We start from the raw sequence: 24,753 nt of genomic DNA, 5'->3' as shown, positions 1-24,753 counted from the left end.
AACCACTACCACCTGCGTTAGACCGCAGCAAACAGTCCGCCCCACGCGCAGGCGCAGCACGTGCATCCCCTTCCACCCCGCCTCGAGACTCCGCCCCCAGGCTCCCGTACCGCCCGCCCCTCCCAGGGTCGCGGCTCAGGATTGGTTCAGGGGTGGTGCGGGCTCTGATTGGGCGAGGCGGAGTCGCCAGGGCGCCGTCGCTCTACGTGGCCGTCTTCCCGGCGGGTCTTGGATGTTGGGCAACGGCTGAGAGGGCGTCCCCAGCGTGTCGGCGCCCGCGGCTTTCTCCGGGCTCTCCGCAGGCGTCGTGCCCGCATTCGTCACGCGTGGTGGCTCTCAGGGGCGCACCGCACAGGCCCTTGCCGGGCGCTGGGAGGGCGGGGCCCTACACCAGCGACAGCCTTAAAGGAAAACGTGTTAGGGACAAGGGCTGCCGTGGGCAGCGAGGATTGTAGACTCATTTGTGTTCTGAATTCTGGTGGGGGTAGTGAGGGATGCTGCCCCAGTTCACAGAATTATCTGACTGGGGAGGTAAAGGTACTTGAATTGCAGGTACTGTTTTTGGCCCTGTGTCCCATTTATTTTGGCCCAGTGTGCTTCCGTTTGAGTAGTCTGTAGTGGAACTATTTTTTTTTTTTCCCCAAAAAACAGTTATTTGAAAACACATGATGGAGCAGAATGAAAGTAGTAGGGAGGAATTCCTGGGAATTTGCCTTTTTTTTTTTTTTTTTTTTCCTTTCTTAACCTTAAGGAGTTTCCACTTGTCGATTGTGGCAAAAGAAGAGGTATGGGAGACCTCACCTACAACATGAAAAATCACCTTTTCTATTTGTTTTTCTGTTCGCTGGTGTGAGTAAAATACCAAATGAAAATAAAAAGGTGAGGCCTAACATAAGTTTATTCCACATGCCAGTTTACTGTTGGAAATACTAGAGGCAAAACGTGCATGGCTTGGAATGTGTGAAGGCCCCGTGATGTGCCTAATAATAATCCTGTCCATTTTGAGCAGGAAAAAAAATCAAGGTGAACTGAAGAAAATAAGTTCCCAAAGCAGGCAGAAGATGGGGAAGATGAAATGTCAGAAGCTAAGGACAATAGCAGTAGAGATGAGGTAATTATATGTACAGAATTGAGCAGAGTAGCATTTATTATTGTCAACAATTAAAATCCATAGTAAAGCAGTTAAACTGCATTGTTTAATCTCAAAAGTTGGCTGGGCTGGATGGCTGTCGCCTGTAATCCCAGCACTCTGGGAGGCGGAGGAGGGTGGGTCACTTAAGCCCAGGAGTTTGAGACCAGCCTGGGCAATATGGAGAAACCTATCTCTACTAAAAATACAGAAATTAGCCGGATGTGGTGTCTTCCACCTGCAGTCCCAGCCACTCGGGAGGCTGAGGCAGCAGAACCGCTTGAACCTGGGAGGCGGAGGTTGTAGTGAGGGCACCACTGCACTCCAGCCTGGGAGACAGAGTCTGTCTGAAAGAAAAAAAAAACAACAACACACAAACCTCAAAAGTGATATTGCAAACACTTTTCAACTAGTATTACAAGTCCACACTAAACTTGATACCAAAACCTGACCAGGTCGTTTTGAGAAATCACAGACCACTCTCTCTTTCATGAGCATAGATTAAAAAATTCCAGAAATATTATCAATGTTATGCAAAGAGTAATACATCATAATGCCTCGTGACCAAGTGTGGGTTATTTTGGGAATGCCAAGGTGTTCTTTGTAAAGTCATATTGGTTGTCTGGAAATACTGGTTTAAAAGAAAATCTCTTCATTCTTTAAATTGATTCATTAAAATCCATTCATTTATGGCCCAGGAGGGCAGTGCTTTCCCTCAGCCCTGCCTGGCTGTTTTAAATTGAAAAAAAAGAAAAGAAGTCTATTACTTTGTGTACCTGCCAAACATGTTTTCGTATTTCTTCTTTTGACAAATATTGAAGTCTTTACTATGTTCTTCTGAGAGCCTCTCCTTTGAAAGTTGAAAATAGGTTTAAGTTGAGTCCTGAAAGAATTAAGGTGGGTTAGTGGGTACACAGCTAATGAATATGGAATGCTTCATACGTGCAGCCATTGTACAAGGGCTTTATGCCAGGGGTCCCCAAGCCCTGGGCCACAGACTGGTGGTACTGGTCTATGGCCTGTTATGAACCAGGCCGTACAGCAGGAGGTGAGCGGTGGGCAAATGAGGGAAGCTTCATCTGTATTTATAGCTGCCTCCCCATTGCTGGCGTTACTGCCTGAGCTCCGCCTCCTGTCAGATCAGCTGCAGCAATACTGTCTCATAGGAGCACAGACCCTTTTGGGAACTGTGCATGTGAGGAATCTAGGTTTTACACTCCTTATGAGAATCTAATGCCTGATGATTTGTCACTGTCTCCCGTCACCCCTAGATGGGACTGTCTAGTTGCAGGAAAACAAGCTCAAGGCACCCACTGATTCTACATTATGGTGAGTTGTATAACTATTTCATTATATATTACAATGTAATAACAGAAATAAAGTGCACAATCAATGTAATGTACTTGAATCATCCCTCTTCCCTCCCACTCGATGCATGAAAAATTGTCATCCACAAAACCAGTCCCTGGTGCCAAAAAGGTTGGGGACCACTGCTTTATACATTGTTTCATTTCATCCTCACAGTGACCAGGTTAGGTAGGCATCATTAGCTCTATTTTTTAGACAAGAAAGCGTGCTCGCTTCGGCAGCACATATACTAAAATTAGACAAGAAAGCAGATTTAGCCATGAACCAGCTTGCTCATGTTTCCAGAACTAATAAGTGACAGCCAGGGTTATACATAGGTCTGCTGAATCCAAACCCCCTATACCTTTCCCATTCATTTCTCAGTCTTCTCCTAAGCAGCTTGATCTGAGAGGCAGATAGCATTTATTTGTTGTCCACTTTGAGCAGCTGGTTGTGTGATAGAAACTTTCTTCAACCCTTTTCAGTCTAGTTGTTTTAATTAATCAAAAGTAAAAGTGGGTTTTGGGTGCCCTTGTCACACACACTTATTAGGGATGATGGATTTGTTAATTTACTTGACTGTAGTAACCATTTTGCCATAAGTATATTAAAACATGTTGTACACTTTAAATATATACAATTTTTTAAAAAGTAAAAGTAGGGAAATCATGAAAATTATCCATCCATACCTTTTGATTTTAATTTAAGACATATTATGTATTCCTTTGGCAATATTTTAATATGGAACCAAGGCCTTACCTTCGAGTTTGCTGCTGGAGTAGCTTATCTTCCCTGCATAAAGTATACACATAATGCATTTTCTGCAATTTAAAGTTTGTTTCTTTAAAGCAAATGAAAATTCTAACACCCTAGTAAGTAAAGCAGTTTGAATACAGATTCCCACAGTTTTATGGCTTTTCCCATTCTTTTATGGTTGCTCACGCACACTTAATTTGATTGCAGTTTTTTAAGCTTTTATCAAGTACTTCCAAAGCATTGAAGTTTGTTTTCATTGACTCAATAACTTTTTGCATTTATTTTCTTTTATTTTTTGAGATGGAGTCTCACTCTTGTTGCGTAGGCTTGAGTGCAATGGCACAATCTTGGCTCACTGCAACCTCCAGCTCCTGAGTTCAAGTAATTCTTTTGCCTCACCCTCTCAAGTAGCTGGGATTAGGGGCATGTGCCACCACACCCGGCTAATTTTTTATTTTTAGTAGAGATGGGGTTTCATCATGTTGGTCAGGCTGGTCTCGAACTCGTGACCTCATGTGATCTGCCTGCATCAGCTTCCCAAAGTGTTGGGATTACAGGTGTGAGCCACTGCGCCCGGCCCTTTTTGCGTTGATTGTATTGGTCTATATGATGTTTAGTTAATTCTGCAGTTGAAACTGCAAATACTATGGTCATATATAGGTTAGCAAACACCACAGCAGGTTCTTATTAAAGATACAGTTCAGCTCACAGGAATAGAGACACTCACATTAGTATGGGTACCACAGAGTGGCCCACTCATGCTTGACATTTCGTAAGCATTAAGTTATTATAGTAAGACCTATTTGGAATTGAGACAGTCATTTAATCCAGCCAGTTGGTTAAGTTGAGAAACATAAGATAGCATTTACTGTATCGGTTGAGTATCCCTTATCCAAAATGCTTGGGACCAGAAATGTTTTAGACTTCAGATTTTGTGGATTTTGGCATACTTGCAGATATGTAATGAGATATCTTGCTGATGGCACCCAAGTCTAAACACAAAATTCATTTATGTTTCATATATACTTTATATACATAGCCTAAAGGTAGTTTTAGTTTTCCCTCCGGTACACTGAATAAACCGTGTTTTGCACCTGCATTTTGACACTGACCCATCATACAAAGTCAGAATTGGGGCTCTAATGACATGAATAATTGATGTATATTCTCTTGGGGCGGTAGCGTCCGTACTCATAGAAATCTGGATGCTTCCCTGTGGAGATTCTGGTTTGTTAGTGCTAAGTGAAGTCTGAGAATTTTTCTTTTTTTCTTTCTTTCTTTTTCTTTTTTTTTTTTTTTGAGATAAGAGTCTCACTCTGTTGCCCAGGCTGGAGTGCAGTGGTGTGATCTCAGCTCACTGCGACTCCACCTCCCGGGTTCAAGCAGTTCTCATGCCTCACCTGCCCGGGTAGCTGGGACTACAGGTGTGCACCACCATACCTGGCCAGTTTTTAAATTTTGTTTTTTAGTAAGACAGGGTTTCGCCATGTTGGCCAGGCTGGTCTTGAACTCCCGGTCTCAGATGATCTGCCCACCTTGGCCTCCCAAGTGTTGGAATTACAGACATAAGCCACCATGCCCAGCATTCTGTTTTTTTAAATTTTCTTTCTTGAGACAGAGTTTCACTCTTGTTGTCCAGGTTGGAGTGCAATGGCATGATCTCGGCTCACGGCAACCTCCGCCTCCCGGGTTCAAGCAATTTCCCTGCCTCAGCCTCCTGAGTAGGTAGGATTACAGGCATGCACCACCACGCCCAGCTAATTTTGTATTTTCAGTAGAGATGGGGTTTCTCCATGTTGGTCAGGCTGGTCTCGAACTCCTGACCTCAGGTGATCCGCCCGCCTCCACCTCCCAAAGTGTTGGGATTACAGGCGTGAGCCATCAGGCCTGGCCTTCTTTTTTTTCTTTAGACAAGCATGCCAGGTCATTCTGGTGCTGGAAGACTTTTTACTACATTTCTCTAGGAGAAATCCATCTTAGAGAGATGAAATAGTTGTTGATTTACATGCCTGACCCGAATCTCGCACTTAGCGACTGTGCAGTGTGACTGTAGCTTCATGAAGAGGCACCTTCATTGTTGCTGTTTCTCCTCCAGGTTCTTGTCCCTCGTAAGAATTGTGGGAAGAATACTACTGCCCCAGGAAAGAAAGGAGGGGAGGAAAAGTCTCTGGCTCCTGTGTTTTCTGAGAAGTTAATATCACCAAGCAGGAGGGGAGCCAAGCTCAAGGACCATAAGAGCCACCAGGAGAATGACGACCGGAACAGTGAATTGGACCAGGATGAGGAAGGTAAAGAACCCTTCTGCAGGTTCCTGGTGAGTGGCTGTGAGTTAGAGACAAGCTGCTGTGTGTGCCATTCTAGCACTCGGAGAGAGATTCTGTTAAAAATCCATCCTTCTGAAAAATGCCTTGGCAATCCCTGGCTGATTCTTCATGATTGGCCTCATTGAGGAGTTTCAGTGGATGTTTGACCTTTGCTGTCTGCCTGACCCTAGTCAGAGATTTTCTTTTTCTTTCTTTCTTTTTCTTTTTCTTTTTTTTGAGACAGAATCTTGCTCTGTTACCCAGGCTGGAGTGCACTGGTGTTGTCTTGGCTCACTGCAACGTCTGCCTCCTGAGTAGCTGGGATTACAGGCACGTGCCACCACACTGGCTAATTTTTAAATTTTTAATAGAGATGGGGTTTGGCCATGTTGGTCAGGCCGTCTTGAACTCCTGACCTCAAGTGACCCGCCCGCCTTGGCCTCCAAAGTGCTGGAATTACAGGCATGAGCTACCGTGCGTAGCCCAGAAATTTTGTCTTTAAATACTATACATTGATGAGTTCTGTCTTTGTGCTTATGAACCACGCAGGTAGGTCATCTCAGATTTAACTTTCAGTGGTTTGTTTTTGTCTTGATGGAGTCTGTGTAACATTTAAAGTATTGCTACCAAAGCAGTAATTCTTACTATAGTTATTAAAATGCAAGAACCATACATTTAAAATTATTTCATAATAAAGTTAAAATGAGGCTGGGCATCGTGGCTCATACCCTGTAATCCCAGCACTTTGGGAGGCTGAAGCAGGAGAATTGCTTGAGGCCAGGAGTTCAAGACCAGCCTGGGTAACAGGGCGAGACCCTATCTCTATAAGAAATTAATAAATTAGCCAGGTATGGTGGCATACACCTGTCATCCCAGCTACTTGGTAGGCCGAGGCAAGAGGATGGATTGAGCCAGGGAGATTGAGGCTGCAGTGAGTCATAATCTCACCACTGCACTCCAGCCTGTGCAGCATAAGTGAGACCCTATCTCAAAATAAAAAGTTAAAGTGGCTGTGAATTTTTTTCTTAGATTTTTATATACAGCCGGATATAAAAGAACAATTGTTCTCTGAAAGGAGAATTTGTCATTCTTAACTAGTCTGTGTAATAGTAATTGATTAGGTGGCTTCCCTTGTGATTCTGGGGGTGGGGGGGAAAATAAAGCTGGGACCAAAGTTAGAGAAGACCTTCCCATGAGGGTTGAAGATGATAAACAGGATGGCGACAGTGGCAGTGACAAAGGCAGTGAGGAAGAGGAGGGGGGGAAGGTCGGATGATCTGGGTCAGCCCTGTTAAGCAGTGTGACTGACATCATGGAATGCTAGTTGTAAGTGAAGCCCATCAGAAGGGGCTGTTGTATTTCTTTGATTAAATAACTTTCTTACTAATTTAGAAATGCTTTTGAAAGTACCCTGACCAGACTCAACTCATGAGTCTTGTGACAATTAAGTGTAGCTTAGGAATATAAAAGTTTCCAGTTTACTCATTAGTGGCCCAAGCAGATGATTGCAAATGCGATATTCTAGCTTTCACCCACAGAACCTATCAAAGAAACACCTGATAAACAAAAGAAGGAAATGGCCAATCAGAAAGATTCCCCTGGAGCCAAAAAGCAAAAATTAGAAGGTAACTTATTGGCCGTGGTTTAAAGTGCAGGAGATGCATGGAGAATGTCACGTTGGCAAAAACTTAGTCTCCATTAGCCCAAACAAGCAACAATGGGATTTGCCACAGAAGCTTGGTGTTACAATCTTCAATGGATTTCCTTTTAGTGCTACTTTATCTGAACTGAGGTTTTTTTTGGTTTTTTTTTTTTTAACCTTTTTGAGTAGCAACTGAACCATGTGTAGCATTCCAGCTGTTTGTTGGAAACCTGAATTTCAACAAAACTGCTGCTGAACCAAAAGCTGGTCTCAGTTAATTTTTTGCTAACAATGATCTCGAAGTTGTTGGCGTCAGAGTTGGCTTGTCCAGGTAAGTACCAATAAACTAAGAAGGTTTTTAAGAGCTTATCAGCTCAGCACTTACTATTCCTGGAGAATTTAGGAGTTCCAGTAGCTTTATGCTACTTCATGATGGTTCATAGGCTGCTGTCTTCTCAGGTCCTTTTGTTACTGCTCTTCAGCTTTTGGTGGAATTTTACCTTAGTCACTTGCAGCTCAAGGTGAATACGTAAAATCCTTCAGTGGCTCATGTTTAGTAAATCTGTTATATTAAACTTTGCTACCCCATTTTCCCAACCAAAATATTAAAATAATCCCAAGATCTTCCAAGTCTTAGAGACAGGGTCTCGCTATTTTACCCAGGCTGGTCTCAAACTCCTGGGCTCAAGTGATCCTTCCACCTCAGCTTCCCAAAGTCCTGAGCTTACAGGTGTGAGCCACTGTGCCCTGCCTGTTTCTTAAAAATTAAAAAAAAAAATTTTTTTTTTTGAGACAGGCTCCCTCTTTCGCTCAGGCTAGAGTGCAGTGATACAATCTCAGCTTACTGCAGTCTCTGCCTTCTAGGTTCAAGCAGTTCTCCTGCCTCAGCCTCCCAAGTAGCTAGGATTACAGGCGCCTGCCACCATACCTGACTAATTTTTGTATTTTTAGTAGAGATGCGGTTTTGCCATGGTGGGCAGACTGGTCCTGAACTCCTGGTCTCAAGTGATCTGCCTGCCTCAGCCTCCCAGAGTGCTGGGATTACAAGTGTGAGCCACTGCACCCAGCCAAAAATAAATACATAAATAAATAAATTTTTTTGAAACAGGGTCTCACTCCATTGCCCAGGCTGGAGTGCAGTGGTGTGATCATGGTTCACTGCAACCTCTGCCATCTGGGCTCCCACAGTCCTCCCACCTCAGCCTCCTGAATAGCTGGGACTGCAGGCACACATCACCATGCCTTTTTTGTACACATGGGGTTTCGCCATGTTGCCCAGGCTGATCTTGAACTCCTGAGCTCAAGTGATCCTCCCACCTCAGCCTCCCAAAGTGCCGGGATTACAGGTGTGAACCACTGCGCCCAGCCAAAATTGGTAATTGCAAGCCACACTTTCTATAGCTTTTGGTTAAATTTTGTCAGTTGTTAAGCAGAAAACTAATAGAGATGTCAGTAGGCAAACTCTGTACTGATTCTCAATCCTTGCTCTGGAACGTGGTTTCTTGCTTTCAGCACTACTGACATTCTGGACTGGACAATTCTTCTTTTTTTGGAGATGGGTCTGGCTCTATCACCCAGGCTGGAGTGCAATGGTGTGATCTCGGCTTACCGCAACCCCTGCCCTCCGGCTCAAGCCATCTTCCCACATCAGCCTCCCGAGTAGCTGGGACCACAGGCATGCACCACTATGCCCGGCTAATTTTGTGTGTGTGTGTGTGTGTGTGTGTGTGTATTTTCTGTAGAGACAGGAAATATGTGTTGACCCGGCTGGTCTCAAACTCCTAAGCTCAAGCAGTCTGCCCACCTTGGCCTCGCAAAGTGCTGGGATTGCAGGCATGAACCACCACGCCAGGTCTGGGCTGGGCAATCTATGTTGTGGTGGCTGTCCAGTTCGTTGTGGGATGTTTAGCAACCTCCCTGGATTCTACCCTTTAGATACTAGATGCTTCCCTATTTGTAACAGCCAAAAATGTCTCTAGACATTGTCAAACTTGCTCCCTGGGTGAGAACTACTACTCCATAGTTACTTCACAGTACTGACTGCCAGTTTGTGGAGCCTTGGTTTTAAATTGTAAATTAGGCAGCTGCTTGTGACTTAGTGCTAATTTCTATTCCAACAGCTAGTGTGATTAGTTAACCAGAGGCATAGGCGCTTCATCTTACCTGGGTGTGCTTTTTCCCTTTCCTTCTACATCTCTGTAGGAGATTTGGTTATGTGAATTTTAAATCTGCTGATGATCAAGAAAAGGCCCTGGAACTAAGTGATACAAAAGTCCTTGGGTTTGAAATTAAATTTAAGAAACCAAAGAGAAAGGAAACAAAGGTATGCAAACAAGGTAATTTGTTCAAAGATATCGATGTATCTAGAAGATTCTGGGTCAGGCAGGAATATCACATTCTTCCTAATTTGATGCAAGTAGTCCTCAGTTTCCGACAGGCCACCTGCCTCCATGGCACCTTGCCCTCTCTCCTGTGCTCGAGCTGCATGGCTCACCTTTCTCTGTCATAACATTCTTTCCAGGACTCAGTCCCTGGCTACTTGAAACCCATCCATCCAGTTTCAGCTTAAATATAACCTCCTCAGATCCGAAAACTCTTTCCTTACACCCACACTAGGGCAAGTCTTCTCTACTGGACTTCCTCATTGCCCCTGTTACTTGTCCATCCTGGCACTTGTCAAAGTTTATAATTACGTGACTCTTCATTTACCAGTCCTCTCCAACAAGAACGCATGCCTGAGAGCAGAGGCCAAGTTCGTGTTTCACAGCGAGCATGTAGCACAGGCCCTATCCTAGAGTATGTATTCAAATATTTGTTAAACAAACGAAGATGTGTGGTTGTTTCAGCTTTGCAACTCTTTGAGGGGTGTTTTTTCTTTTTTCTTTTCTTTTTTTTTTTTTTTTTTTTTTGAGACAGAGTCTCGCTCTGTCGCCCAGACTGGAGTGCAGTGGTGCGATCTTGGCTCACCGCAACCTCCACCTCCCATGTCCAAGCGATTCTCCTGCCTCAGCCTCCCGAGTAGCTGGGATTACAGGCACATGCCACCATGCCCAGCTGATTTTTTGTATTTTTAGTAGAGACAGGGTTTCACTGTGTTAGCCAGAATGGTCTCCATCTCCTGACCTCGTGATCCACCCACCTTGGCCTCCCAAAGCTGGGATTATAGGCGTGAGCCACTGCGCCCAGCGTGAGCCACTGTACCTGGTGTGGGCCACTGTGCCCGGCCTAAGGGGTATTTTTTCTATCTTAGGGGACTTTAGATGCTTACTAAATCTAAACTCACCAAAAATGTTCTTTTGTTTTTATGTAGATCAAAATGCCAAAACACTTTTGCTCAAGAACCTGCCTGACAAAGTCATTCCACATGAAACACTTCTTGTGTTTGAGGATGCTTTTCAAATCAGATTAGTGAGCAAAGATGGGATGAGTAAAAGGTATGTTTTACACCTTGTACTGAATAAGAATGTATGTCTGCTGGATACAAAATAATGGAATTTCTTTACATTCTCTCAAATCTCTTATGCCTGATTGTAGAGAAGGAAAGAGTAGTAATCCAGATTTCTGCCAGTAGGCATACAAAGCCAAAGGAGACATCATAAAGGGACAGCCAAAACTCCTAGAAAACTGTAGTGGTGCTATAGAGAAATAGAGACTTAATCTGCTACCAAGTACAAGATTGAAGATTGGAATTTATTCATAGATTGTGTACATTCATTCTTCTCTCTCCAGGGCTGACTCTGCTAGAATAATGTACTTGGTAGCTTGCTTGGACAGGTACCAAAATAGAACATAGAATTGAATTGTTAGCTTTATGTTGTAACCAATTAATGAAACACTGTCCTTAGGTATCTAGGCTTTGGTAGAGTAAGAGAGTGAATATGGTGATATTAGAGAGGGTGGAGTATAATATATTTTGAAGGGATTGTCATTGAGGCGAAAATTGAATATTGGGTTTATAGATACATTTGAGCTCAATGTGTTGGTGTAGGTGAACTCTAAAATAATCTGTAGCAGTATGTTCTGATGAACGTAATCTCTAGAAAGAATACTACAGATCTAACAAGCATAAGCTAGAACTATATATATTGACCTGGAAAGCCATGATAAATACAGGAAAACAAATCTGAAAGAATAAATTCCAAATTATTAGCAGTGTTTACCAGGAGGAGATTTGGGAGCACTCTGTGTATAGTCTCCAGAAAACAAGCAAACAAATTCCTGCCAAAAGTTATATAATTTCTCGAAGTTTAATTAGGTTTTAATTAAATATACTTAAATCTTTATAATCATTTCTCTACCTGAAGAATTATCGTATCACTTCTCAGCCTTTTGGCTAAGATCAAGTGTAGTATCTGTTTTCTCAGTTTAATATCTGATATGTCCTAAATTAAAAATAATAAAAAAGAATGATTGTAAAGGGGAGATACGAGAAACCAGAGAATCCACGCCCATGTGAAATAAAGCATAGTACCTATGCCAGAAAAGAGTGTGGTGCAGGCTGGGCATGGTGGCTCATCCCTGTAATCCCAGCACTTTGGGAGGCCGAAGCCAGTGTATCATGAGGTCAAGAGATTGAGACCATCCTGGCCAACATGGTGAAACCCCATCTCTACTAAAATACAAAAAATTAGCCAGGTGCGGTGGCGCGCTCCTGTAGTCCCAGCTACTTGGGAGGCTGAGGCAGAGGAATTGCTTGAACCCGGGAGGCAGAGGTTGCAGTGAGCCGAGATCGGGCCACTGCACTCTAGTCTGGTGACAGAGCGAGACCCCGTCTCAGAAAAAAAAAAAAGAATGTGGTGCATTATGTTTAAAAATGTGACTCAGACCGGGCACAGTTGCTCATGCCTATAATCCCAGCACTTTGGGAGGCCGAGGCAGGGGGAAAAACCTGTCATCAGAAGTTCGAGACCAGCCTGGCCAACATGGTAAAACCTTGTCTCTACTAAAAATACAGAAAATTAGCCACATGCTGTGGTGCACGCCTATAATCCCAGCTACTCAGGAGGCTGAGACAGGAGAATCACTTGAACTCGGGAGGCAGAGGCTGCAGTGAACCGAGCTCGTGCCACTGCACTCCAGCCTGGGTGACAAGAGCGAGGGAAACTCTGTCTAAAATATATATATATATAAATTTGACTGCAGAAATATAGTTTTACATGGGGGAAAAAAATCCCCATAAGCAAAGTCAAAAGACACGTGACAAACCAGGGAAAACTATTGGTAACTCATCAAAACTGAAGACTGGTTTTGCTGATATAAAAGTGCAGCAGAGGCTGGGTGTGGTGGCTCACACTTGTAATCCCAGCATTTTGGGAGGCTGAGGCGGGTGGATCACCTGAGGTCAGGAGTTCGAGACAAGCCTGGCCAACATGGTAAAACCCTGTCTCTACTAAAAATACAAAAAATTAGCCAGGCATGGTGGCAGGCACCTGTAATCATAGCTATTCGGGAGGCAAAGGCATGAGAATCACTTGAACTGGGGAGGTGGAGGTTGCAGTGAGCCAAGACCGCACCATTGCACTCCAGTGTGGACAACAGAGCAAGACTCCATCTCAAAAAAAAAAAAAAAGTACACCAGACCAGGCATGGTGGCTCACACCTGTAATCCCAGCACTTTGGAAGGCTGAGGCAGGTGGATCACCTGAGGTCAGGAGTTCGAGAGCAGTCTGGCCAACATGGTAAAACCCTGTTTCTACTAAAAATACAAAAAATTAGCTGGGCATGGTGGCAGGCACCTGTAGTCCCAGCTACTCGGGAGTCTGAGGCACGAGAATCACTTGAACCCAGGAGGCGGAGGTTGCAGTGAGCCGAGATTGCACCATTGCACTCCAGCCTGGGCAACAAGAGTGAAACTCCATCTTAAAAAATAATAATAGTGGCCGGGCGCAGTGGCTCACACCTGTAATCCTGCACTTTGGAAGCCGAGGCAGGCGGATCACGAGGTCAGGAGATTGAGACCACGGTGAAACCCCGTCTCTACTAAAAATACAAAAAATTAGCTGGGCGCGGTGGTGGGTGCCTGTAGTCCCAGCTACTAGGGAGGCTGAGGCAGGAGAATGGCGTGAACCCGGGAGGCGGAGTTTGCAGTAAGCTGAGATCGTGCCACTGCACTCCAGCCTGGGTGACAGAGCGAGACTCTGTCTCAAAAAATAAATAATAAATAGGTAAAAATAAAGTGTGTCCCCATGGTGAAACCTTCTGAAGGGCAGGCGTGGTGGCTCACGCCTGTAATCCCAGCACTTCGGGAGGCGGAGACGGGCAGATCACCTGAGGTCAGAAGTTCCAGACCAGCCTGGCCAGCATGGTGAAACTCTGTCTCTACTAAAAATAGAAAAAATTAGCCAAGTGTGGTGGCAGGCACCTGTAATCCCAGCTACTCGGGAAACTGAGGCAGGAGAATCGCTTGAACCTGGGAGGCAGAGGTTGCAGTGAGCCGAGATCACGCCATTGAACTCCAGCCTGGGCAACAGAGCAAGATTCTGTCTCAGAAAAATAAATAAATAAAAGAAAATAAAAGTGCACCTAACAAGTGAGTAAGAAAAATACCAACAACTTAGGAGAAATATAGGCAGGTTGTGGACAGACAGAAAAGGAGTTTTAAGCATAGGAAAAGGTACTCATCCTCACTCGTAGTAAAAGAATTGTAAATGAAATCTACACTGAGATACAACTTTTTACCTATCAAGTAGTCACAGATCAAAAGGTTTATTAGCACAGTGGAGAAGAGGGTAAAGAAACTGGCATGCTCATACTTTGTTATTGGAAGTGAAATTGGAGAAATCTCTATGCAGATTAGGTACTTAGCCATATCTATCAAAGTTACAGTTGCAATTATCATTTTGTCTTGCAGTTCCACTCTTAAGAATTTATCCTACAGATAGTCTCAGACAAGTGTGAAATAATGTATTGCAAAGTTGTTTGATGCAAAATTAGAATTAACCTGAATATCAAGCAACAGGTGGCTAAAATTGTCTGGCAGATCCATAAGATATTTTTCTATATAGCTGTAAAAAGGAATGAAATCATATTTTGTGTACTGATGGGAAACAATCTCCAGTATACATCATTAAGAGAAAAAAGACAAAGTGTATATTAAATGAAAAAAGACAAACTGTGTGTACAGTATTCTGCTTTTTATGTAAAAACATAATGGAGAACACACTGTATATACAAAAAAATAACTCAACATGGATCAAAGACCTAAATGTAAGAGCTAAAACGTAAAATCCTTAGAAGAAAACACAGTTTTTGCACAAGTGATTAAGGAAAATTGAGAAGTTGGGCTTAATCAAAATAAAAAATATTTGTGTTTCAAAGGCCATATTTAAAAAGTCAGAGGAAAATCTATAGACTGGCTGGGCACAGTGGCTCATGCCTGTAATCCCAGCACTTTGGGAGGCCGAAGTGGGTGGATCACCTCAGGTCAGGAGTTAGAGACCAGCTTGGGCAACATGGCAAAACCCTGTCTCTACTAAAAATAAAAATACAAAATTAGCCAGACGTGGTGGTGAGCACCTGTAATCCCAGCTACTTGGGAGACTGAGGCAGGAGAATCGTTTGAACCTGGGAGGTAGAGATTGCAGTGAGCCGAGATTGCGCCATTGCACTCCAGCCTGGGCAATGAGAGTGAAACTTCGTCTCAAAAAAAAAAAAAAGAAAGAAAGAAAAAAGAAAAAATCTATAGACTGGAAAAAAATATTTGCAAAGCATATATTCTATAAGGGACTTGTGTCCAAATATATAAATAACTCATAGTACAATTTAACAATAAAAAGGCAATCCAATTAAAAAATGGGCAAAGGATTTCAATGGACGTTTCTCCAAACAAGGCATATGAATGGCCAATAAGCATGCAAAAAGATGCTCAACATTAGTCGTTAGGGAAATGCAGATCAAAACTATGATGTTTTTCACATTCATTAGATTTCACATTCATTAGAATGGCTAGAATAAAAAAGGCAAACAGTAGCAAATGTTGACAAGGATGTGGAAAAGGTAGAGCCCTCATATGTTGGTGGTGGGAATGTAAAATAGTTCAGTTGCTTTGGAAAAGTTTGACAGTTTCTCAAAATGTTAAACATAGAATTGCCATATGGTCCAGCAATTGTTTTAAGTATCTACCTCAAAGAAATGAAAACATATGTTCATACTTTCCTACAAATGTTCATGTCAGCATTATTTAATAGTCAAAAAGTAGAAATGACCCAAAATGTCTATCAGTTGATGGACTGATAAAGTGTAGTATGTCATTCCATATATGACATGTCCAGTATAGCCAAATCTATACAGACAGAAACTAGAGCAGTACTTGCTTGTGGCTGGGAGTGAGAATGGGTTGAGAGGAATGAGGAGTGACTGCTGATGGGTACTTTTGGGGACAATAAAAATGTTCCAAAGTTAGTTTACAATAATGATCGTACAGTTGTGTAAACATATTAGAAACCATTGTAAAGTTTAAATGGGTGAATTTTATGATATGTAAATTATATCTCAAGCTTTTTAAGAAAAGTTGTGTGTGTATATACATTTGTTTTTATATACACAGAATGTTGCCTCTATGGTTAGAAATTGGGTGGCCTGGAATAGGAATATAAGGAAGACTACACCGTATCCTTTTTGTTTTTTTTTTCCCTTTTTCTACATGTTCTAAACCATATCCTTTTCTACTTTTTGGATTTTGAATCTTGTATATTACTGATCGAGAAGACAAATAACAGTCTGTGGCCCTAAATGCTAACTATTCTTCTCTCCCTCACCTCATCGCCACAATTGCATATATTGAATTCAAGTTACAAGCTGAGGCAGAGAGAGCCTTGGAAGAAAAGCAGGGAACAGAGATTGATGGGCTTGCCATAGTTCTGGACCATATTGGAGAGAAAAGCCAGGGGCAAGAAAATAGAGATAGAAAGAACAGTACCTGGAGAGGTGAGGGGTCCCAGAGCTCTGTGGATTGAGATTTACCAGGATTGTCACAGGGGGGTCCCAACGAAGGGGCTGGTATGAGGTTAGGGGCACTCGGCACTTTATTCTTTTACTATTATTTTGAGACAGGGTCTCACTCCCTTCGCCCAGGCAGGAGTACAGTGGCACAATCATGGCTCGAGGAGTCTTGATTTCCTTGGCTCAGGTGATCCTCGCACCTCGGCCTCCCGAGTAGCTGAACTACAGATGGGAAGGCCACACAACACTTTATTTTTTATTTTATTAATTATTATGATTATTATTTTAGATGGAGTCTCGCTCTGTCGCCCAGGCTGGAGTGCAGTGGCACAGTCTTGGCTCACTGCAACCTCTGCCTCCTGGGTTCAAGCGATTCTCCTGCCTCAGCCTCCCATGTAGCTGGGATTACAGGCGCCCGCCCCCACGCCCGGCCAAGATCACACCACTGTACTCCAGCCTGGGTGACAGAGCCAGACCTCTTGTCTCAAAACAAAAAAAAAGGAAACTCATCAGTTTATTTATTTTTTTTTTTGGTCACCCTCTAAGATTTTGTTTGAACAAGCTCTTATACCTGTGGTTTCAGAATTAGATATTTAATTATCTTCAGATATTAATTTTCTTCAAGTAGTGTTTTTGCAGGTTTAAACCAGTGACCCCAAACCAGTGTCCCTAATTTGCCTTATCTAATCGGCAAACATGTTGGCTTATACAGTAAGAGACCATTGAATTTGTTATGAGTATTTCAAAAAATCAAAAAATTTCACATAAAACCCTGGATTTCCGGCTTCTTTTGATACAGCAGAAAGTCTGCACAGGTGCAGTGGTTCACACTTGTAATCCCAGAACTTTAGGAGGCTGAGGTGGGTGGATCACTTGAGCCTAGGAGTTCAAGACCAGCCTGGGCAACATGGCGAGACCCCATCTGTACAAAAAAAAAAAAAAAATTAGCTGGGCGTGGTGTTGCATACCTGTAGTCCCAGCTAACTCAGGAGGCTGAGGTGTGAGGATTGCCTGAACCTGGGAGGTCGAGGCTACAGTGAGCCATGATGGTGCCACTGCACTCCAGCCGAGGCGACAGAGTGAGACCCTATCTGTCTCAAAGAAAAAGGAAAGAAAATCTGGTGGCACCGTGGCTGCATTCCCACATGGCAGCAGTTGGCTGGTGATGAGAAGTAGCTGCTTCCTTTTAGGTGTGGCCTTTGCTCTTGTTTGCTGGTAAACCCCACAGTTCCTGAGGGTCTCCACACCAACAGTGGTGGGAACAGCACAACACTTACACTTTTAAACATAGAGTTAATAGTTTTTTCTTATAAAATGGCCCTTTTAAAAATATATTGTAAAGATGACATGGCTGGGCATGGTGGCTCATGCCTGTAATCCCAGCACTGTGGGAGGCTTAGGAGGGCAGATCATGAGGTCAGGAGTTCGAAACCAGCCTGGCCAACATGGTGAAACCCCATCTCTACTAAAAATACAAAAATTAGCTGGGCATGATGGCGCATACCTGTAATCCCAGCTACTCGGGAGGCTGAGGCAGGAGAATTCCTTGAACCCGGGTGGTAGAGGTTGCAGTGAGCCAAAATCACACCACTGCACTCCAGCCTGGGCGACAGAGTGAGACTCTGTCTCGGGGGAAAAAGAAAAAAAGATGACATTTTGATATTTCTTATGCGTTTGTCTCTTTCACAAGTGGAAAGAGAAAGTATAGAACAAGACAACCACACTTTTCAAGAAAAATGGGAGAGAGACTATTTTTTTGTGGAGGTAAAGAATGTTCCTACATGTTTAATATGCAAACAAAGTCTGTGTTGAAAGAGCATACCCTAAGACACCATTGTGAAACAAACCATAGCAAGAACCACGATGGATATATAGAAAAGATGCGTGACAAAAAAACTTAACGAACTGAGAAAAAGACTGAGATTTCAACATGATTTGCTTTTGAATGTGAATAAAATAGGTGATGCTGCTATGAAGTGTAGCTGTATATTAAGTGAGAAAATTGCCCGGGAATCAAAACCTTTTACAGATGGGGAGTTCATAAAAGAATGCTTGTTGAGTGCAGCAGAAATTATGTGCCCTTAACAGAGACAAGCATTTGCAAATATAAGACTGACTGGTAATATTGTTGCTCAGCCTGTTGATGATATGGCTGAAAACTTACAGGGCAGGTTTCAAGAAAAAGTGAAATCATTTGTGGCTTTCTCTATCACAGCTCATGAGAACACTGATATAAATAATGCTCCCTGGTTGTCTGTGTTCATTCGTGGTGTTGACGAAACTTTTTTTTTTTTTTTTTTTTTTTTTTTTTAATGAGATGGAGTCTCACTCTGTCGCCCAGGCTGGAGTGCAGTGGCGTGATATCAGCTCACTGCAAGCTCCACCTCCCGGGTTCCCGCCATTCTCCTGCCTCAGCCTCCTGAGCAGCTGAGACTACAGGCACCCCCCACCACGCCCGGCTAGTTTTTTGTATTTTTTAGTAGAGACGGGGTTTCACCGTGTTAGCGAGGATGGTCTCGATCTCCTGACCTCGTGATCTGCCTGCCTCGGCCTCCCACAGTGTTGGGATTACAGGCGTGAGCCACCATGCCCGGCCTTGATGAAACTTTTGATGTGACTGAAGAACTTTTAGATATGGTACTCATAACAGGCACAGCATCAGGAAATGACATATTTTTATGTGTTGAGAAAAGTCTTAAAAAATTTAATGTAGACTGGTCAAAATTAGTAAGTGTTAGCACAGATGGTAATTCTGCAATGGTTGGTGTTAAACAACTTGGTACAAAACTGAAATCTAAGGTGGCAGGGCTTTGCAAAAGCACAGAACTTAAGTGTGTGCATGGCCTCATTCTCCAGGAGTCACTTTGTGCTAAAAAGTTAAAAATGGATCCCGTCATGGACACAGTAATTTACAGCATAACCTGGATACATTCCCATGGCTCAAACCACAGAAAGTTCAACACTTTGTTCAGTGAGTTAGATGCACAATATGGAAGCCTGTTCTGTGACATGGAAGTGAAGTGGCTGAGTCGTGGTATGGTGCTAAAGCAGTTTTTTGAACTGTTGGAAGAAATTGACTTTTTCATGTCTTCTAAAGGAAAATCTGTGCCTCAGCTCACTAGCAAAAATTGGGTCAAAGACTTAGCCTGTTTGATTGACATGACAACACGTCTAAATACATTGGATATTTCTCTGCAAAGGTGTTCACAAGTGGTTACACAAATGTATGATTCAATTTACTAATTCCTAGCAAAATTATGTCTTTGGGAAACTCATTTGACAAGGAACAATCTGGCCCACTTCCCTAAACTGAAATTAGTTTCTGAAAAAGAAAGCGATGGCCTGAACTATATTCCAAAAATTAAAGAATTGAAGACTGAATTCCAAAAAAGATTCTCTGATTTCAAACTGTATGAAAATGAAATGATATTGTTCAGTTCACCTTTCTCAATGAGTATTAATCATGTGAATGAAGAGCTGCAAATGGAAATTATTGAATTGCAGTGCAACACTATACTGAAAACTAAATATGATGATGTGGGAATCCCAGAATGCTACAGATACCTAGGTAATGGTTACCCTAAATATAAAACACATTGTGCGGAGATTCTGTGCATGTTTGGAAGTACCTATGTTTATGAGCAGCTATTTTCTCTTATGAAACTAAGTAAAACTAAATATTGCTCCCAGTTAAAGGAAAGATGAATTCTCTGCTGCACGTTGCTATACAAGATTCACAACCTGATGTTGATTGACACCTTGGGCCATAAGAAAGGAATGTTAGATTTTGGATTTCGAATCTGAGAAGTAATAAATTATGAAACTTGAGATAATTATTTCTATTTTCAAATTACATTTTTTCAATATGAAGTTTAGAGTACAATCTATGGCATTATATATGTTTGTTAAATCTTATATCATATAAAATAAGGTTGGATTATACTTTTGGTGGTTTTTCACACCTTGCCTCTCTGGCCTTTATTCAAGTTTATAAACCTCTGCCTTAAAAGAAGCCACATTTGGCCGGGCGCGGTGGCTCAAGCCTGTAATCCCAGCACTTTGGGAGGCCGAGACGGGCGGATCACTAGGTCAGGAGATCGAGACCATCCTGGCTAACACGGTGAAACCCCGTCTCTACTAAAAAATACAAAAAACTAGCCGGGCGAGGTGGCGGGCGCCTGTAGTCCCAGCTACTCAGGAGGCTGAGACAGGAGAATGGCCCGAACCCAGGAGGCGGAGCTTGCAGTGAGCTGAGATCCGGCCACTGCACTCCAGCCTGGGCGACAGAGCGAGACTCCGTCTCAAAAAAAAAAAAAAAAAAAAAAAGAAGCCACATTTTTCTTAAAGGCATTTGTGAGCCTGGGATGTGAACAAAGGAGTCAGCTGGATGAATTGAATATTTGGACACCTAGTGTGACCCTATTCCTAAGCACAGTAGACCTGCCACAGTCATCTTGGGGTTCAGGCCAGGGTAACTAACCCCCTTCCCTGTACAGGCTGGGTGTCAGAGCCATTACTAGCCTCTGGACTTTTTTGTGGTGCTTCTATTTGGATTTACACATTTCTTTTGAAGTTCCAGCGTTGTTGGTCAGCTTATAATCAGTGTGGCTGGCCCAGAAACATTCTGCCTCTTACAGGCAGGGATGCTTGTTCTCTTGACATTGGGGCACCCAGGGTAGTGCACAATGGGGTGTCAATGTGTGAAAGAGCAGATGAGCATTTTTCCAGGGAGAAGGCCTGTAGCCGCCAGCAGAGTCTTAGGTCTGTGACTCAAACAGTGTTTTTCCACTGACATAGTGACATGTCTACTCACTGCTGTAGAAGCCGTATCTTAAAAAATTAGTCTAGCCAGGCATGGTGGCTCACACCTGTAATCCCGGCAGTTTGGGAGGCTGAGACAGGCAGATCACCTGAGGTCAGGAGTTCGAGACCAGCTTGGCCAACATGGTGAAATCTGGTCTCTACTAAAAATACGAAAATCAGCTGGGCATGGTGGCAGGCGCCTGTGGTCCTAGCTACTCAGGAGACTGAGGCAGGAGAATTGCTTGAACCCAAGTGGCAGAAGTTGTAGTGAGCTGAGATCACACCATTGCACTCCAGCCTGGGTGACAAGAGCGAAAGTCCGTCTCAAAAAAAAAAAAAAAAAAAAAAAAATTATGCAAGTAATGTATACTATTGTAGAATATTTGGCTATTTTTCTAAAGAAATTTTGGGCCAGGCGTGGTGGCTCATGCCTGTAATCCCAGCACTTTGGGAGGCCAAGGCAGGTGGATCACAAGGTCAGGAGATCGAGACCATCCTGGCTAACACAGTGAAACCCCGTCTCTACTAAAAATACAAAAAATTAGCCGGGCGTGGTGGCGGGCGCCTGTATTCCCAGCCACTCAGGAGACTGAGGCAGGAGAATCGCTTGAACCCGGGAGGTGGAGGTTGCAATGAGCCGAGATCGCGCCACTGCACTCCAGCCTGGCGACAGAGCAAGACTCCGTCTCAAAACAACAACAACAACAACAACAAAAAAACCCTGAAATTTTGGGGAACTACTTGTAATCTCAGCAGAGGAAAGTCCTGTAAATATTTAGGCATGCTTTCTTTCCATTTTCTTTTCTTTTTTGAGACAGAGTTTCGCTCTTGTTGCCTGAGCTAGAGTGCAGTGGCGCAATCTCGGCTCACCACAACCTCCACCTCCCGGGTTCAAGCGATTCTCCTGCCTCAGCCTCCCGAGTAGCTGGGATTACAGGCATGTGCCACCACGCCTGGATAATTTTGTATTTTTAGTAGAGACAGGGTTTCTCCATGTTGGCTAGACTGGTCTTGAACTCTTGACTTCAGGTAATCCGCCCGCCTCAGCCTCCCAAAGTGCTGGGATTACAGGTGTGAGCCACCTTGCCTGGCCTTCTTTCAATTTTCGATGTGCGATTTTATGTTGTTGAACGCATTGTGGATGGACCATAGTGTATCCTGCTCTCTGCCCTCCCTCCCCCACTCAACAGTAAGCCCTAAACAGCTCTTAGTCTTCAGGCTCAGGTTGTGTTTATTTGATTCCTCAAGGAGTGCACTGATGGGCTTTGCTAGCTGGTGAGTTCTCTCAGCAACACGTGAGCATGGCTGAGTTGATTTCTCAATGCAGGGTCCCTCTTCCTTTCTGCCAGGCTCATAGAAGGCTGGAAAAAAACCCTAGCTATTCCGGGAAGGAGAGGCAGATCTTACCTCTGGAGATCCTCAGGACAGCCTCAGTGCAGAAGTCTTGGGACTGCTAATGAGTGAGACTGAGTTCCAACAGCTGCAGCAGAGCAAAGAGATGAAGACGGAGTGGCTTTAGGGCAGGGCAGTGAGGTCTTATGGCTCTGATAGCCTCTGAGAAAGCCAACTTAGATGGCAAACCCAGATTCAGATTCCCTCCCTTAATAAGAGAGACTTGACTATAAATGTGGGTGAGAGTGTGGTGGTGAGGACTAAGGGGGCCCTCACAACAGGCCTCTGGAGGATGAATGAGATGGCAGGGCAGGGCCAGGCTCTTCTGCAGAGGAAACTTGAGGACTATTTTGGAAAGGATGAGTGACTAGAGTCACAGAGTGACTTTGAGGATGACAGTGCAGCCGATGACAAGGCAGGACAGTGGGAAGAGGGTCCAGGCATGGAGATCAAAGTTGGGATTAAGGACGGGGAGATTGGCTAGGCAAGGGGCCTCTGAACTTCAGGTCATTATGGTTGAGCCTTTCGGCTCTGGGTGAGCGAGGTACAGGCCCGAGCTCTGCTTTCAGCTGCATTCCCCTGTAGGAGTGGAAGCAGCCAGTCTCACAGCTGCACTCTCACACGTCTGACTCCTGGCTCCTTGGAGGCTCATGCCATCTGGCCCTACCCTTCCCCACTCAACTGTGGTCATCTAGAACCCTATCTGACTGTTTTGTTTTTTCGAGACAGGATCTCACTCTTGCCCAGGCTGGAGTGCAATGGTGTGATCATAGCTCACTGCAGCCTCGACCTTCCAGGTTCAAGCTGTCCTCCCACCTCAGCCTCCCAAGGAGCTGTAACCACAAGTATGTGCCTCCACAGCTAGTTTTTAAAAATTTTTGTAGAAATGGGGTCCGGCTATGTTGCCCAGTCTGGTCTCGAACTCCTGGACTCAAATGATCCTCCTGCCTTGGCCTCACAAAGTGATAGGATTACAGGCATGAGCCACTGCACCTGGCCCCCTATCTGGCATTTGTTAAAGAGCCTGGACCCCTGGCTCATGGGCTTCTTTCCATCCCTACTCCTGGGACCTCAACCTCCCAGCTGGTCCTGGATACTCAGGTCCCAGGTATTTACCTGCCTTAAGAAGTCCATAGGTGGAGCTGAGTGCAGTGGCTCACACCTGTAATCCCAGCACTTTGGGAGGCCAAGGCAGGTGGATCACCTGAGGTCAGGAGTTCGAGACCAGCCTGGCCAACATGGAGAAACCCGTCTTTACTAAAAATACAAATTAGCTGGGCATAGTGGTGCATGCCTGCAATCCCAGCTACTCGGGAGGCTGAGGCAGGAGAATCACTTGAACCTGGGAGGTGGAGGTTGTGGTGAGCTGAGATCGTGCCATTGCACTCCAGCCTGGGCAACAAAAGCAAAACTCTCTCTCAAAAAAAAAAAAAAAAAAAAAAAGTCTGTAAGTGTTCCTTCTCCCGTGACAATGTGAATGGAACTCCTCACTCAGTTACTTGCCCTATTCTTAGGTTCTTTTCCCCTCAATAACATCTCCAGCTCTCTGATTTCTCTACTTTCTCCCAAATCCATCGGTCCCCTTCAAAATCTCCTTTCGGATGCACCCTATCCCACATGGACCAACTTACCACTCTTGCCACTATCTCTAAATCTCTGATCTTCCCAGCCCCTCTGTCACCTGCTCCCTAGAAATTTCTACCCTGAGTCAATTAATATATGTCCCATGCTCCTCCCCTATTTTGGGGTGCTGGCAGAAACCCCACCTCAGGGGCAGCTTGATTTCATTCTAAGCTTGTGGCTCCAGTCTCATCTGGGCCAGCAGTGCTCCCCTACAAGCTTCTATTTCCCTTGTCCTCCTGTTCTTCCCTGGAGTCAGAGCCGCCATCTCATTTTTATTAGGTAACTTTATCTCCTGATAAAAGCCATTTGAGAGAAACCTCCCCACCATCTTCCTGCTCTCGTATACTCACCCTACACGCTTGCCTGCTCTGACGTCTCCAGCGTCCTGCCTCCTGTCCTCAGTGGCCTTCCTCCTGGCCGTGGCAGCTCCCTCTCCCTACACTGCAGTCTACATCCCCTGCCCTCAAGGGCTCAAGGACTTCCCTCCTTCCGCTGTCTGCTTTCTCTCTGTGTTTTTAGAAATTTTGTTTCTACTGGCTCTTGTAATAAAATGCCGACATCTCTGGCACACTCCCTTTACATTTCTATTTTTAAAAATGTATAAAATTGACACTATTCAAAATTCAGGGTACAAATGGAAGTCTCCCACTCATCATCTAGCTACCCAGCTCCTTTGTATAGAAGGAGCCAATATTACTGGCTTCTTCTTGTCTTCCACTGTTTAAGACAAGGAATTATGTTTTCCTACTGATTTTGTTTTGTTTTGTTTTGAGACAGAGTCTCGCTCTGTCACCCAGGCTGGAGTGCAGTGGTGCAGT

The 24,753-nt window shown here is 44.0% G+C and overlaps 1 protein-coding gene, 1 long non-coding RNA gene and 1 pseudogene across 5 annotated transcripts in view; 2 read left to right on the top strand and 1 right to left on the bottom strand.

The window, feature by feature from the left end:
* The first annotated feature begins 179 nt into the window (after positions 1-179).
* The window catches only part of LOC135966633 (nucleolin-like), a 32,086-nt gene continuing 7,512 nt past the window's right edge, over positions 180-24,753 (top strand). The window contains exons 1-6 of one of the 4 annotated variants that reach the window (XR_010580132.1): positions 180-879; positions 1,010-1,111; positions 2,401-2,458; positions 5,328-5,520; positions 9,380-9,500; positions 10,488-10,611. Coding sequence is in view for 1 of the 4 variants with exons in the window: in XM_065526233.2 (XP_065382305.1) it covers positions 5,482-5,546; positions 9,380-9,513; positions 10,488-10,611 (323 nt within the window). In the remaining 3 variants the exon portion in view is untranslated. Of the gene's footprint in view, positions 880-1,009; positions 1,112-2,400; positions 2,459-5,327; positions 5,547-9,379; positions 9,514-10,487; positions 10,612-24,753 lie in introns of all 4 variants that reach the window. The other 3 variants (XR_010580133.2, XR_012421565.1, XM_065526233.2) reach the window with 3 other exon arrangements.
* On the bottom strand, positions 883-24,521 carry LOC123567980 (uncharacterized). Its single transcript, XR_006691183.3, has 4 exons — positions 24,286-24,521; positions 22,328-22,400; positions 1,906-2,012; positions 883-1,476 (listed from the first exon to the last, which is right to left on the bottom strand). It is a non-coding gene; the product is annotated as an uncharacterized lncRNA (long non-coding RNA).
* On the top strand, positions 11,491-11,623 carry LOC123568208 (U2 spliceosomal RNA; annotated as a pseudogene).

Source organism: Macaca fascicularis, chromosome 12, assembly GCF_037993035.2.
Source record: "Macaca fascicularis isolate 582-1 chromosome 12, T2T-MFA8v1.1".
Lineage (NCBI taxonomy): Eukaryota > Metazoa > Chordata > Mammalia > Primates > Cercopithecidae > Macaca > Macaca fascicularis.
The sequence above is the reverse complement of the archived record's forward strand: the minus strand, read 5'-3'. Positions and strand labels throughout refer to the sequence as shown.